At 40.5% G+C, this 17,505-nt stretch overlaps 1 protein-coding gene across 1 annotated transcript in view; it reads left to right on the top strand.

The window, feature by feature from the left end:
* The window catches only part of Kcnq5 (potassium voltage-gated channel subfamily Q member 5), a 550,136-nt gene that overhangs the window by 405,490 nt on the left and 127,141 nt on the right, over positions 1-17,505 (top strand). Inside the window, exon 3 of the mRNA XM_032900855.1 lies at positions 481-607. Coding sequence (XP_032756746.1) covers positions 481-607 — 127 coding nt within the window. The remainder of the gene's footprint in view (positions 1-480; positions 608-17,505) is intronic.

Raw genomic sequence — 17,505 nt, 5'->3', positions numbered from 1 at the left:
TTTTGTTCAATAGTTGGCTGCAAGCATCTGCCTCTGTATTTGTCATGCTCCGGCAGAGACAACTCTTAAAGGTTTAGGGATTATGCCATTCCTCACAACACCATGAAGCTCTATGTCTACAGGGCTTGCCATTGTATTTCTTGGCTTGATTTTTATTTCATGTTACCAAGCAGTTAAAGCTAGCTACACTACATATCCCTAGTGAGAAAACATTCCTACTCGACCTGCATGTTTCCTATTAAAGCTGACACTTTCATGCTGATAGAGACTTGAGGAAGCACACATCCCACAATAGAAGACAAGACTCAGAAAAAAAGGAGGCTTCAGTGATCTTCACACTGGTTTTGTGGAGAAGAGATGTTCTTTACACATCAACCAGATGTGCCAAGCACAGGCCCTAAAGGCGAAGAAATATTCACACAGCGTCTTAGTTGTTACTCTACAATGCTTCTCTCTGACACGTCTGTTCTGATATCTTAGGAGTTCGTGATGATCGTTGTCTTTGGCTTGGAGTTCATCATTCGAATCTGGTCTGCAGGTTGCTGTTGTCGTTATAGAGGATGGCAAGGGAGACTGAGGTTTGCTCGAAAGCCTTTCTGTGTTATAGGTGAGTATCAAAGTCCGGGATTGATGGTACTGCATTTTTCTCTCTCTCTCTTGCTTTACAACATTCAGCAGATATTAGAAGGGAATATCAAGGAACTACTTACTATGGACTGTGTTCTCTCTCTCTCCCCTGCCCTCTGTGTGTGTGTGTGTGTGTGTGTGTGTGTGTGTGTGTGTGTGTGTGTGTGTGTGTGTGTGTGCATGTATGTGCATGTATGTGCATGTGTGCCTCTGCTGATTAGCTTGGCAATATGCCACCAGGTTATCTTCAAATGATTCAAATGGTCATCAATGCATTATTTCTACCCTTTAGCATACAATGATAGCACAAGTGTGCCTTATGCTCTGGAAACTTTAAATCTAACTATGAGCTCTACACTCCATTTAGGATTTCTCCTGTCCCTACCCTATAGCTCCAAAACCAATAGTGTGTTTCTGTGTTGCCCCTGGCTTCTGTACTTCTAGGAGGGACTCGATTCTATTGAGAGAACATTTGAAATGATGTCTCCTGATGAAAGTGTTATAGAGTCCTGTGGAGTTGAGACTTGGCATCTCTCAGTAACACTATTTAACATCATATCATAAAACTGAAAACTCTGCATATCAAAGCTATTATTAGACAGCTAAATTTGCTTTTCCTGCCCTTTTGCCCTTCTCACTTGCTAGGCAACCATTCAGATCCAAAATGCTGGAAGTTCTTAGTGAGGTTCACGCCAATTATTTCCAAGCTGAGAGTCGGGTTTAATTTACAGGATAGTTTACCCTCTTGTTTGGGGAGTGAGGAATTGTTGAGTAATCTCCTTGATCTCACCCCTTCATCTTGCTCCCTATGGTGAGAGAAAAGCAGAGTGCTTTTCAGGAGTAGAGTTCCCCTCTCTACAGGCACTACAAATACCAACTTCTCTCATCTACAAAACCATCATGCTGAGGCATGGAGGAAAGCAAGGCATTAAACATTTGATGCCTGCCCCTCAAGAGGGCATCTTTCTCACTCTGAATTCTTTACTCAAACAAAGTTAGGACAGATGATCACTTGATGGGAAACTACTTGCCAAAGAGGGCTCTCTGTGCCATGAAAAACCCAAAGAGAACAACTCACAAGGCAGGTGGTTGGCCAAGATTCACTCAACTTTTACAGTTTAAGGTCAGTTCATGGATGACTGCAAGAATGTTCCAATCCAGATCTTAAAATCAATTAAAAGTTGTTGTGTTCCAGTTCCAAAGGCAATGCCCATGTATTTCTGCTCTTCAAGTTAGAAAGAAATTTCTTTCCCAAATGCTTACTGCGTCTTGGTAACTCTTTCCAGCCATGGATGCATCAACACACAGTAGCCTTTTAATCTTTCTGTGTCTGCTTCAGACCTTTGGAGGTCTTTCTCAGAAAGTAATCTTCTGTTCTCCATCATCTTACTTGCCTATCAATAGTGACCTTGTACACTTAATGTCTGCATAATTCAGTTTTTGTTAACTTTTGGGGGACTTTTGTTTAAGTGGGCATTTTACAGCTAGAAAACTAACAGCTTTGTAAGTTGGCACGGATAAATACATAATGTAACTATCCATTACAGCATAGATCAAATATCTACTTGCAGTAAAGGTAATTTTGCATGGCTTTCAGTATTTTGTTTAATGTCTATGTGACAGCTGTGTTTCAACCTAGTTGACGTAATAGTGAAATGTGGCTTATGGGTATTAGATCCCTGAATTTATCCACACAGAGAAATCAAATGTCACCTACTGATGGCAAAAGCTATACCCCATTATCGTTGAGACCCTTCCTAGATCTCTTTGGGGGTCCATGAAAATGCTGTGTAAACTGCTAAGAATGATGATGTCAGGCCAATGGTCCCCTTGTTCAACCAAATCTACACTACTAAATGCAAAAGGAGATATCGCGCCTTTCTCATCTCTCTGTGATGTGTGTTTTGAGCATGAAAGACTCTGACATACACCAAGACTTATTAATACTTCATATGTTTGAAAGATTGGGAACTCCGAATATGCCAAATATTTGCTTTGAAATCTTGAACATTTAAGAATAGAATGTGCAAAGGATGGCAGCTCTCCTGTTATGCCTTGTAAGTGGGAAATGTTTCCTCTAGGCACACATAGCTTTAGCTAACACCGTGACACAGCCATGTTAGCTGACAGTGTCTATTGGGGATCACCTCAATCAGGTTGACCTATGGCAGTCTGTAGGGCATTATCTTAACCAATGTTTGATACACGAGGCCCAGCCCACTGTAGAAGATGCTACCCCTGAGCGGGTGGACCTGGCCTATATAGGAAAGCAAGCTAAGACTGAGTAAGAAAGCAAGCTAGAAAGCATAGTTCTTCCCTGATTCTTACCTCTGTGCCTGCTTTGAGTCCCTCAGTGATGGATTGTGAGCTGGGAGTTATAATACAAAGCAAACCCTTTATTCTCCAAGTTGTTTGTGGTCAGTGTTTTTCAGAGCAATTCAAAGCCAACTAAAACACACCACAGTGAGGACACTTCCCATTGGAAGCAAACAGAAGCTATGACCACGCTCAGACCTTACATAGTACTAATCCTTATTTACCATTGGGATATTATTTGGGAGAGGTCCCATAAGCTGATTCTAGAGACTGGCATTCATTCCTCTTTCTGAACCACCAACCCTCAATTAATTAAAGAAAGCGTACATTGTACACTTGTGTTTGGAAAACATATTGTAAATATTTAACATTCTAGGAAAAACAACTGCATTTTTAGAAAATCAGATCTTTCCTTTTATCACTGTTTTAAATATTTTGCTCAGTTTTGATGGCTTCATTTGAAAATTGGTAAGATTATATCTAGAACTGTAAAACCCTTCCTTATCCCTACATGTTCAACTAGATCCACTTCTAACACTCGGCTCTGAAAACCTTCCTACAGCTTTGGCCAATCCCTACAGTCCTGCCTCCGATGAAGCAAATTTGTAGTAACTACCTGGGTTGGCTTCCTTATGAATTTTCTATATCCCAAAATGAGTGCCTCCTTCCATAACATGAGTAGGGAGATGCTTGAAGCACCGCCCAGACTTGTATCACAGCCATTCTTTTTTATCCAGCTTTTCTTAATGGCCTACTGGAGAATTGCAAATAGCATCAAAGGCTGGTACTTAGATCACAGTAATGAACCTGATGTGTCAGGCAGTCTCAACTTCAAATGGTGGCTATTTTTGGATTCCTGGGTGACTACTTTTTAAAACCAGTCATAACAGGGCTATATTTTTTTTCTTCAGTCTTCAAGCATGTCTCAGTGCAGCAGAAAATGCCAGCCTGCTAATAATCTTGTATCTATAGTTGATGTTAAATGTAGGTTGATTTCCTATCACTGTTTTAACAGTTTCCTGTGCTACTTCCAGCAGAGAACGAAGAGGGTTAACCACAGCTCAGATGTTTCCTGCAAACCAAGCATGTCTGTCTTTCATCTGTAGTAACTGCTTCTTGAGAGAGTGCCAGCAAGTATTTTGTTGTTGTTGTTGTTGTTGTTGATGTTGTTGTTGTTGCTGCTGCTGCTGCTGCTGCTGCTACTACTACTACTGTTGTTATTGTTGGTGGTGGTGGTTTGGTTTGGTTGTTTTATAGAAAACACGGCCAGCTTCTTACTTGGCTAAAAGAAAAATAGAAGACTTTATTAGATCAACCACATGGCAAAGGCTATTAAAATACATCTGTGATTTCACCATGTTATAAGGCAAGTCAAGTTGTCGATGCATTCACAAGTTAGAACAGAGACTCTGAACTGCCACTGGCTTGCAAACTGAAGATTTTTTTTTTCTCTTCTGCTTCTCTGCCATCCCCACCTTTTACTGGAATAGACCTGTTCTTGACCCGTGTCATTTTCAGTACCTTCAAAGCTTTTTAATCCCCTTTAGTGGAAACTTTTCTCACAGGCTCTTGCCTAACAGTCCCGCATTCTTCTGCCTCTTTTCTCAACGACATGTTCATGTCCTTCCGTAACACAGATTCTTCCTGTGGTCAACTGGGGACAGTTCAAACCTATTTAATCAAATACTATTAAAAGTGTTCCATTATCTTTCTCGTAGCATTATTTACTGAGGACTGCTACATGCTACCAATTGCCTCAAGAACCTTATAAGTATTATATTACTAATTCTACTCGAGTATTATAATATGCTTTTTAATTTTTTACTGCTATCTTACTTTATGTGTATGTGTATTTTTGCCTGCCTATATGTCTGTGTACCACATGTATGTCTGATGCCTGTGGAAACTAGAAAAGGGCACTGAATCCCCTGGAACTGGAGTTATCGATAGTTGTGAGACACTACCGTGTGAGTCTGGAAACCAAACCTGGATGCTCTTAAATACTGAGCCTTCTTTCCAGCCACTAACACGCCATTCTAAACATGAAGAAGTAAGATAGTACTTAACAAACTGATAACAAGTTAGAAAGAAGGTAAGAAAACAAAAATAAAAAATAAGATTCCTTTCCAATGATTTTACTGTAGAAAAAATATAACCCCTTGCTCATTGTTTCCTGACAATTTAAGATTAAACTTGATTGAACTTTGACCGTTGGCACCAACTGATGTCTTCTGGCATAGGAAATTCAAAACGCCAGAGTTTATTCGAGAACATTAATAGCAACATTTGCTTTATTTTTAACAATTATATCTATTGCTGCATTCTAACTTGAAGGAGAAACTAAGGAATAAACAGACTGCTATGCCTAGTAGCTACTTCTTAATCTCTTATAGAATGTCGTTCTAAGGGTTCCTGGGATTTTCAAATTGGAAGTTAGTAGGGTTTTTTTTTTTTTTTTTTTTTTTTTTTTGTAAAAAATATTTTTGCAAACTGTAAAAGTCGTCTCCCTCCCAGAAATGCTTCCAGCTGTTCACTAACAGTATGGTAGTCACTTAGGTGCTAATGTGATATGCACTTGACTGAAAAGGAAGGATAAAAGGCTATTATTTCACGATACTAAAAGTATTCTTAGAAGGAAATGAAAAACTGAGACTGTCCTCATTTCTTCAACAAAATTTAGTAGTCCCCAGTGATATCTTTTTATATTATTCTTCCTAGCTCCTGCTAGATAAGAAAAAAAATAATTCAAAGACAGAATTCTTATGTGCCAGGCACACTCTGAATGCAAAAGACGCAAATACTCATAAAAGTAGTCCCTACTTGTAAGAGAGCAGTCCCATATGTCCTTAGAATGGGGAAAGCCAAAAGGACATTGAAGAGTTCTGGGAAGAAGGATATAAACTGTCATGATTCACTCTCTAAGACAAAGGTGCCAAGATCATCTCAGGTTTGAAACGTAGTCATCTGGGGGGGGGATACACACACACACACACACACACACACACACACACACACACACACCAAGCAGAGCTCTGAATGATGAGAATAGAAACATAGAGAATGGAGGAGAGATATTTTCGATTGTGCAGCCCAAGAAAATCCAAGTAGTAGAATACTGAGCCTATCATAATATTTTTTAGAAGGAGTCAGTCTTGAAAGTATTTGGGCACATACCTTTCCAATCCAAGGAAGAATATTTGAAAAGTTTCCTCAGATCTTATGAGCTTGACTTGGGCAAGAGGCACTGTGTGTTGTGGCTGTAAGTCAAGGACAGTAAGGACAGTAGGAAGAAAAGATGGTAGGAATGGGGCAGAAGTCACAACCTTTAGAGCAGCAGTTCTCAACCTCTGGGTCTCAACCCACACGGGGGTCACGTATCAGATATCCTGCACATTATAGACTTATATTCTGATTCATAACAGTGACAATATTACAGTCCTGAAGTAGAAGGAAATAATTTTATGGTTGCTGGTCACCATGACATGAGGAACAACTATATTTAAGGGTTGAAGCATTAGGAAGGTTGAAATATGGACAGTTTCAAAGAACCTGAAAACTTTCAGAACTAATATAAATGTCTGGGTGAAAGATGTCTAGAAGTTTGACTGGGGTCTTTTAGTCATCTATGCGTACTAGAACGTTTTATCCGTAACATATATATAGGGGAATAATTTATAAAGTAGCAACCCACAACTTTTCCACGTATGTATGGCCTTGCCCTTGCAAACGTGCAATTTCTACTTTAAAAAGGAAATGTATTGTTTTCTATGTGCAACTGAAATTGTGATGTGATGGAAACTTTTTACAGCCTCCTTGGCAACTGCAACTAACAAGAAATTCCTGGGAGCTTTCATTCCAGATGACGGTGCCCTAGACTCATTCATTATGGCGACTGCAAATGCAGATCTCTTTCATTAAAGAATATTTATTTCCTTTGAGAAGTAGTCCCTTTTGCTCCAAGATGTTATCTGGAACTTACGATCAATAATAAACATTAAACTGTCACTATGGGGTAAATTTTCAAAGTGGTGCTTCGAATTTACCAGTATGAGTCCCATTAACTTCAGTGGAAGCCCTGCAGTTAGACCGCTACACGTGGCTTTGAAAATGTTCTGTGGTATGTCTTTGCAGTGTGTTTCCTTAAATTTTTAATAAATATCACAGAGAGACTTGGGGCACAGCTGATTGCAGTATTTAGGAACGTGGATAATGCACTATCTAGTAGGAGGCATTTACAATTCGATTTTAAGCTTTTGTGTCTATTAAGAATCACAACAATATAAATATACCTCTACTTCTGCAAAGAGAACCCTTCTATAAAGAAATCTGGAGCCCTATTAGAATACGGAGCTGAAAAAGCAGAACTATATCCCTCTGAGACATTGTTTATCTCACTCTATAGGTGGAAAAAATGAGACGCCCTGGAGCAGGGGTGCTTTGTCCTCAACTGTAAGTCATCACTGAAACTAGGAAGAGAAAACTGGTTTCCCAAAAGCTCGAGCTCTGCAACACTGCCTTTTGTGAGAGTAGAATTTAATTACAGTGTAATCCGTTTAATCTACACATGGAAGAATAAGGAAGGAGCAGGGCAAAGAATTCATTAATGGATTAGTGGGAGATTATGTTACATAGATTAGTGGCTTTCTTTGGGGGTCCAGGTTTTCAGCCTGTCCTAGAAGGTTTCAACACTAGCAATTTTATCCCCACTGGTTAGCACTGGGAAGAACTTCTTAATTTTTCTCACCCTGAAACATAAGTAAAGTTTGTGCTTGAAAATGTCCCAGAATGCTCCTCCTTGTGAATATGATTAAAAACGTAAACATGCAGTTGTGCTATAAATGGATTAGTCGGGGCTGGGCAGGATCAAAATAAAGTGTCCTTTATGACACTTTCTCCAAGAAAAAGCAGGGAAGCTATACCCATGAAGCCACATGAACATGGCTGCCTAAATAAGCACTGAGCAAGGGCAATACCAATAGACACGCTGAATGCAAAGAGGGAAATCTCGTGGAGTTCCAACCACAGACAAGAACTATAGGCAACCACAGAATTCTGGGAGTGAGAGACATCTTCAGACAAGATCCCTCCAATTAGCCATCCAATACAAAGTGGCCAGCCCTGAATGCAAGTACCTTTATATGGACTACACACACACACACACACACACACACACACACACACACACACACACACACACAGCATGTTGTATATAGACATGCATACAGGCAAAACACTCACACCTACAAAAGTGTGTGTGTGTGTATCACACAAAAATACACATATTGACAGTTAAAGAAACAGATGCCAGAGATCTTGGGATTTGAAAGAGAGAGAGTAGGGGAGCGGTATACTCTAAGGAGAAGTTGGAGGGAAGAAAGGGAAAGGGGAAATGGCATAATCATATTTTTCATTTCAAATAATTTAGATGTAAATCAAGGAAAGACAAGCATGGGAGCTAGAAAAATGTCTCAGTGGTTAAGAGCACTTTCTGCTCCTGCAGGAAACCTAAGTCCCATTTATAGCACTCATGTGGGGTCTTGGGGTCTCACAACTGTCTGTAATACAACTGTCTATAATGCCAGCTCCAAGGAATCAGACACAAATACACACACACACACACACACACACACACACACACACACACACACACACACACACACACACACACACACACACACAGAGAGAGAGAGAGAGAGACTTTAAAGGAAAATGGGCTGAAAAGACGGCTCAGGAGTTAAGAGTACTGGCTGCTCTTCTAAAGGACCCAAATTCTATTCCAGCACCTACATGGCAGCCCACAGCCTCTGTAAATGTAGTTCCTGGGAATCTGACACTCTCCCTCTTCTGGTTAGAGCAGGTATCAGGTATGCATGTGGTATATAGACATACACGAAGGCAAAACAACCATACACATAAAGTTCATAATGAAAATAATATATAAATATAAATAAGTAAAAATAAAATAATAAAAAGTTACAGAAATGTTCACATCACAAGAGGAAAAGTGCATGTATGCTCAACTGCTCAACTTTCAAACGAGTGAGCTTCCTCATTTTTGTTTCTGATGATCTTTTTCCTCTAAATATAAACACATTACATACACTAGTCTATTGGTTTCGTTTTTGCTGCATCTACATTAGAGAAGGGAGAGTACCATAGGAGTTGAACTTATATAGAAAATATTCCCTTGAAACTGAACATAATAAAAGATTAGTGACTGAGCTGCCTGGTATTACATCAACAAGGATAAAACTTCATGGTTTTAACTCATAAATCATGGATGAAAGTTGTTCTGTGTAATTCCTAAAAAAAAAAAAAAAAAAAAAAAAAGTGTACTAAAGTGAATAGGGACTTGATCCACACTTTATGGCATAAGAAACTGGGACTCCGATTAGGAGCTTTAATACACCATATATCAAAGAGCTGGGGACAAGGCATATGCTCAAGTCCTGACTTGACACTTCATTATCCCTTGTGCCATGTATGTGCAGCGTGGGGTCAAATTAATAAAATATATAATGAGGCTTTAGTCTTATCCCTAAATCTCCCTCCTCTTTCTCCTTGAAGACATTAAGTAAAGTCAAAAAGTGAATGCTTATAAGTATCAAAATAAAGGTAATTCTTTCTCTAAACACTTAGTCTACAATCTGGCTTTTTCCCCCAAAACCTACACAGAAATAAATTTTTGAATCCTTCTTACAAATCTCCATGTTAGAATGTACCCTCTCTCTGGCTTCCCCCAACAAAAAAACAACATGAGTGCCTACTGTTATCTGACCCTATTCAGAGTTCACTAGTTTTTACACACACTGCTTTGTATATGTATGTCGCTATACTTTTTTATCATACGGACAGAGTTGTGTACCATTACGATCAAGACTCAGAATCTTTCCACCAGTCAACAGAAACATGGCCTGCAGCCCCGAGTGTTGAGCTTTTAGAGTCACTCCTTCCCGCAGATCATAACCTCTGTGATCCACAAGTCAGTGCTCGCTCACTTTCGATTTCTTACTCCCTGAGAAATTAGCACTGTACTCATACAATAGCAAGCTCTAGAAACTCATTTTTCTTCACTCAAAATGAGGGCACCTGCCCTCAATAATTCATCTGTTTTACCTCTGAATAATATATCCTGTGGTATGGATATACCACATTTTTTATTCATTTTAGAAACTCATTTGGTTTATTACTTAGCTATTACCAGTTTCACTGCTCTTTTATTTTTACTGCAACAGATAACCCTGTCTTACACTGAAGACTGCCACTTCTTCAAAATCTCCCTTACTTTTCCCAGTGGCTTTTTTATCACAACCAACCAGAAAGGTTTTTCCCCCCTCAGTAAAACATCAGTGGGTGATCAGATTCATGGATTTTTTGATTTACTGAGATATTTTTTCCATGATGGAGCAACCAGCTGCTCATGTAGGAAAAGGTCATGTTAGATCCATGTCTGTCTTACTTAAGATAAATTCCAAGTAAGTCAAGATGTAAAACAGACAGGGAGAATAAAAAGTGAGAAGCAGATATAAGAATCTCTATGACCTTGAAAGTTCAGAAGCCTGTCTTTTTTTTAATAATTTACTTTTTATTCACTTCCTAACCATGATTACAAATACAGACAAAAGTAACCAAGATTGTTACATGACACGTGAAGCGAAAATAAAAGCAACTGTAGGAAACACCTAGAAAAATACGTACACCTCCGATCTAAAACAAAATCTGATGCCCTTAAGTCAGAAGGAACACAGAAGTCAAAGGAAATCTAGCATCTCAGTACATCTCAGTACAAAATAAAGGATGAACATCCCTCCCCCCCCTCCCCTTATATGGGTGTTCCCTCCCCAATTGGAAGAGATGAACCCAGGGGCCCTCCACTGGTGCTCTTCCAGGATATTCTGAAATGAGGTCAGAGTCCAGGGTCAGTCCATGTATAGTCTTAGGTAGTGGCTTAGTCCCTTAAACACACTTCAAGCCTTCCAGTTCACTCTGATTCTTCAAGAAAACATTCGCTTCTGTATTTGAAGCTGTATTCTGACACTGCACACGGTCCTAGTCTCTTAGCTACCAGAATGACAGGAACCTTCAGTTCCACCAGACACTGTTTCAGTGGATCTCTGTTTATTCCACGTGGCTGAATCAAGTCTACACACACCATGGGATTGCTAACTAGTATGGCTTAGGAAAAGAAATCCATAATCGTTTAAATAGCATAAGCATCTATTCTTCACCCACGAACCGAGCTTCTGAATAATATTTTCACCACTAAGCTTTAGCTAAATCAACTAGGGGATGTCCGCATGGTAAAACACAGTTGATGTCTGTCTGTACTGCCAAGTCTGTATTAAACGAAACGTAAAGGACATGGCACAATGTGTAATGGGCTGGTATTTGTGTAAGAAAGGGTAAAAAATAAGCATTTATGTTGCTTTGTGTCTGAATTTTGAGAAGTGAGAAGAGATTTTGAAGTGAAGGAGAGTAAAAAAGTTCATCTGAAGACATTGCACAAGGAAAGATTGACTGGGAGAGGCAAAATTTCTCATCGCGTACCTCTTTACATCATAAAGACATTGAGATTATAGATATAGATATAGATAGATATAGATATAGATATATAACCATCCACAGGCAGAATAACAAGCACAGCTCTTTGGATCACAGCAAGAACACTCTAAATGCCAACTGTTATTTTCTATGTCCTGCAGCCCAGCAGTGGCAGACTGGTCCACAGAAAGCATGGCGGCACAGAACTTACACTGTGGGCACTTTGCCATGACCGTGGGCAAGGCAAAGGATAACTTACCATAGGATCCTTATGCAAATGCTCTCATTTTGAAGCTAAAGACACATATAATAGCACCTCTACGTCTCTTAAACCATATTCTAAAAGGTGTTTTGTGGTGTGCTTTAGTCTGGCCTTCATGATGTGAAACGAATTTTAAACTTGGAATTTCAGACTTCTCAAAGAACTTCCAGGAGAAGTTGAAGGAAAAAAATCAGACGACAGGTATGAAGAGCATTGTTGGCTGCCTGGCGTCTAAGCAGTAGCTGACTTGATAAATTATGAGCATGGCGGGTTCAGAGCACCCTCCCGTCAGCCCCAGGTCTGTCAACATAAATAGAACAAAGTTTTCAATGCTTATACAGTAAGACCTCCTTGAGTATGTTTTATTATTTCTCTGCAAACTCTCACCGATACTGTATCCCTAGATTTGAGAGTTCATGGATGCAAAATAAGAATAAACTTTGCTTTATGAAAGGGAGGGGGTAGGAAACAATCTCGTCATTTTTTTGGAACCTGGAGACCATTAGATACAGTTGCTTCAGGGATGGCGGGTGCAGTAGCTAAAGAAGTGTCTTTAGTGGAATGTCTTTCAAACTAATTGGTGGATTATAGTTTACCCTGATGGAACCTGGGAGGGATCCATGGAGTCTTAACCAGGTTAACTGGCCCTGAAAAGTTTTCCAGGAATCTCTTGTTCATCGATAAATATCATTACACTCCGTAGTCTCTTCAACCAACTCTCACTTTGTCCTTGTGAGTGTAGGCAGCATGTCTCTGTGTAAACTGGCCCTAACGTATGTACATACCTAGCCCTAAACCACATCCTAGAGGCTTCAAGTCAAATTCAATATGTACTTACTGAATTGAAATGCCAGCTGTCAGCTACTGGGCATCCACTGGAGGACATCGGCCCTGCCCACCATGGTGACACAGTCATACATGCATGATGCTTCACGCATGCCTGTTGCTACCGACATATTCCATGTGACTGTGCAATGCAAGAGAGAAAAAATGGCACCTTCACCTCCTGGAACTTTCTCTAGTTTGGCCATGCGAATGTGATTATTCCGTTTACTGAAGCACTTGTTTTTAAAGATTCTATAATTTTGGATTCTTCTCCTAGCAGTTTTTTTTTTTTCTCCATCTTTATTAACTTGGGTATTTCATATTTACATTTCGATTGTTATTCCCTTTCCTGGTTTCCAGGCCAACATCCCCCTAACCCCTCCCCCTCTCCTTCTCTATGGTTGTTCCACTCCCCATCCTCCCCCCATTACCACCCTCCCCCCAACAATCACGGTCACTGGGGGTTCAGTCTTGGCAGGACCAAGGGCTTCCCATTCCACTGGTGCTCTTACTAGGCTATTCATTGCTACCTATGAGGTTGGAGCCCAGGGACAGTCCATGTATAGTCTTTGGGTAGTGGCTTAGTCCCTGGAAGCTCTGGTTGGTTGGCATTGTTGTTCATATGGGGTCTCAAGCCCCTTCAAGCTCTTTCAGTCCTTTCTCTGATTCCTTCAATGGGGGTCCCATTCTCAGTTCAGTGGTTTGCTGCTGGCATTCGCCTATGTATTTGCTGTATTCTGGGAGTGTCTCTCTCAGAGAGATCTACATCCGTTCCTGTCGGCCTGCACTTCTTTTGCTTCATCCATCTTATCTAGTTTGGTGGCTGTATATGTATGGGCCACATGTGGGGCAGGCTCTGAATGGGTGTTCCTTCTGCCTCTGTTCTAAACTTTGCCTCCTATTCCCCTGCCAAGGGTATTCTTGTTCCCCCTTTTAAAAGAATGAAAAGCATTTGCATTTTTCTCCTAGCAGTTTCAATCCTATACTGTCCAGGTTTTGGGTTTTTTTTTGGGGGGGGGGTTGGTTTTGTTTTGCTATTTTTCTTTTAATCTCTTTTTTATTTTTCTTTTTTACTCCTGCCTTTTACAAAACATTTCAAATATTTGCTGTTAGCTCCCACCACAGACTCCAAATCTGTGCTAGGAATTTGGACATCAAAGTGCTGTAGCTAATCCTTAGGACATTCTGCCATCCTGTGCCTTCAGAATCCTTCTCCTATCGAGTTTCTGCGGTTTCCCTGAGTATTTTCTGTTAGAATGCGCACATCTGAAACTATTTTCTAAATATTTCTCCTCAGTGCTTTTCCATATCTAGTTACAAGGAGCCTGCAGCTCCTGTGTGGTTGGAACTCTCTGAGGCCATCTTCAGCCTCTTTAGAGGGGAATCCTAGATTATAGGGGCACCTGTTTCTAATAAGCTTTAGGGCTCCCCCCCCCCGCGCGCACCCACCACCACCGCAGACACACACTCACACACTTTAACAGAAGTATGGCTTTACAGAGAGTTCCTGACCTGAAAGGAATTGATACTGAGGAGAAAGTGTGTCCCAAACAGGGTTCTGCGTATAGCTTTGGCATTTTTTGTGATTGTTACAGTCTAGGTGCAACTTCAATCGCCAGGCCCTATGAATTCTAAGTCTCTCTCAGAAAGAACTTACTGCATCAGCTTATACAAGCCTCTCTCTGGGGCACAGAGGTTCTTTTTTAAGCGCAGATTAAAAACATACGCAGATTTATATGGATCGTAAGCAGCGGTACAGAGAAACAAATACAAGATTGAGAAGTTCTAAAACTTTTTAAAAAGAGGGCAATGTTTGGGAGAAATTTTATAAAGATGGGGCTATAACAGATAATAAAGCACAATATGTCTGGTTAATGATATCACTAAAACCACGCGTGGACCGATATAGCCTGTGTTTATCTCCAAGTGGGAGGGAATGGGCTTTCAAGGTAACAATGAGTGCCAGGCATTTATCTGTGGCTTGTATTTACTCTAATTTATTTCCTTAAAGCCCTTTCCCTTCATTCTCCGCAGCAGGAAGAAAACTCCATTTCCACACCCCAGTGTTTATCCCCAAGGATTAGCCAAGTGCCTAGACTGTATCCGTTTCATATTTCTAAAATAAGAAATGGTGCATTGGAAAAGATTGAGAGGCAGGTGATCCGGGTAATTCTCAATTTCCCAAAGATGAAACGTAGAATAAATTGCCACCAATAGGTTTCCTTTGCTTGGTGATATTTAAGCTCAAATTGCAGCATCCCTGCAAAAGCCAAATAGCCCAGTCTGGTCAAAGAGCTTTCGAAACCTTTTAGTAGTAGGTGTTGATTAATCATAACCGCAAGTCATCTGAAAGCAAGGATCAAGTTTCTCAAAGAAAGAAAAAAAAAAAAGAACAATACATCCCAACAGCAATAAACCTGACCATGAGCCAGGTCAGAACGTCTGTGTGCTGGATGTAGGTATGAGAAAGAAGGGCGGCTCTGGTGTTTGCAGACTGTGAATTTGAAACTGTAAAGATATCGTTACCTGTCGGCGAATAAGCGTTCGCTCGAGTTCTGACCCAGCGTGAGACACAGAGCGCTGAATTTCATCTTCAGAGGTCAGGGGATTTCCAGTAGAAGTTTCAATATTAATCCTCTCCTTGGTTGGGAACCAACTCTCAGGTTCCAGTCTGTAGTCAAATACTATTTGGGGCTCTGTTTGGGAACTGAAACTGGCTCCAGTTTTGACGTTTGATGTTTATGAAAATACGTGCTAGAAGAAAACTGGAAAAACTGTAAAAAAATTTTTCTGCTAACAGAAAACTCTAACCCACATTCTTAATCACCCAAGATACTTGTGATTTTTTTTTAACCATATTGATATTGAATACTGATGGAAATATACTCAGGTAATTTACTCAAGATGCTTCCTAGGCCTTAAATAGATTTTGTTCACCTCCATTCTTACATCATGGTGACTCTCAGGGGGAACAAACACTTCTCTGCTGTGTTAACAAAGAAACAGAGCTTGCTTACATCTTCCAATCTATGACCTACATCTGAAATTAATCATTTATGATCATACTTTGAAGTAAGAGTTTTCCACAAATCATATTTTTATTTTGTGTGCACTGGTGTTTTGCCTCCATGTATATCTGGATGAGTGCTGGATCCCCAGAGATTGGATTTGAAGACAGATGTGGGTACTGGGAATTGAACCACGGACCTCTGGAAGAGCAGACAATGCTCTTACCCACTGAGCCATCTCTCCAACCTGAAACAATAGTTCTGATAGATTGCTGACAGTAAGGGAAATTACTCCTATAGCATAAACAAACAAGAGGTTGCTTGTATCTGCAGCCCTGACTTCTCTCTTGCCCTCTGCCCTCATATGGGGTATACCAGTTGTCTAGTAGGCATGCCAAATTTAACAAGGTTCAAATGAAAGTCCTAATTTGGTCCCTTAAACAGCACTCCTGTCTTCCTCTCCAGTCCCAGCATTTCTCAATAAATGACACCTCACTCACCCTACTGTCCAACTCAGAACCCGGACTGCAGCCTGGGCCTCATTTATTTCACAGTGGGAACTTGAGCAAGTCTGGGCTTCTCCAGCCTCATTCCCAGCTCAGCTCCCCCTGCTTGCTTCTCCACTTCGCCCTCACTTGTATAAAGCTGACCTCACTCTCTTCCTAGAACATGCAGGACTCCTTAACTAGCCACCTAGTTTATGCCCAAGCTGGGTTCAATGTTAACATTAACAACAACAACAACAACAACAACAAAGTAATTAGTATAACAAAAAGGTTATAAAATACAGATCTGATATTCAAAAGCCTTCCGAGGCTGCTATCCAAACCCAGCGCTCACTGAATTCAATTTACAACCGTATCTCTTTATCTCCAACGTTAGACACAGGTGCTGGCTATTTCCGCCTCAGTCTTAGACCCACAGCATTTTCTCTTGAAACAAGGTCACAGCTACCCCATCCCACCTCCTACTTCAAGGCACCTCCTGGAAGACAATTTCCCAGACCGTGACACTTCAGCCATAGCCACGTGTTCCTTTATGGTCCCATTCGCTGTCTGCATTGTATTTCTCCAGATCTTTGCTACTTACATGATGCCCCGTGATTGGCTTGCTGTCAGGCCCGCCCTGCTCAACATAAGCTCTAGAAGGGCTAGAGGGGATGTTCTCTTCCGGGTACTTCCATTATTACTACAAAAGATCTTGTCAAAGGAATGTGTAAATTGTACACAGGAGCGCATCTTAAGTACATCAGCTGTTTGTGTTTCCATCGATCCCCAAAAAACCAAATGGGTGAGAAAAATTAGGAAAAGATCATTTCCCAAACTTTTTTGCTGGTGTCTCATAACTCAACCGTGTCTACCATCCTGTAGAATTCTAGAAATTCAGAATTGGGATCTTTGTTTCTGGTTTAACTCATCTCTTCTTGATGATAGGGAACCAGACCTGAGATATTAGAAGGGCCCTAAGTCCAGTGCAGAACTGAACCTTACACCGGGCATAGTTGGGTTGATTATGTCCCTGTATCTTACCTCGCTGTTTCTTCGTACAGGTTAGAATTAGCAAACACGGGCAAATCCAATGGAACCACGAAATTTCAGTCTCTCCTTTCCTTGCTATGTTGGCAATAATATTTGTGCTACATACTATCTGTATGTCAGTAATAAATGGCAAACTCATTCAGAAATGGACACTTGCAGATAAGGCATGCTAACAACTGGGTCATATTTTATTGTCCTACCTAAAATATATATGCATTAAATATAAGGGTTTTGACAAAATTTTATCCTTATGGAAACCATTTTAAGTTGACATCTTCCTTAATACGTTTTAGAAGTCATGTAAGACTTAGTGACTGCCTGCATGGCTGTTTCCAGACATTCTTCTCTCTGTTGCCAAAGGGAAGCCTGGAGTAGGATGCAAGCTGGG

This window comes from Rattus rattus, chromosome 4, assembly GCF_011064425.1.
Source record: "Rattus rattus isolate New Zealand chromosome 4, Rrattus_CSIRO_v1, whole genome shotgun sequence".
NCBI lineage: Eukaryota > Metazoa > Chordata > Mammalia > Rodentia > Muridae > Rattus > Rattus rattus.
This window is presented reverse-complemented; position numbering and strand designations above follow the sequence as displayed.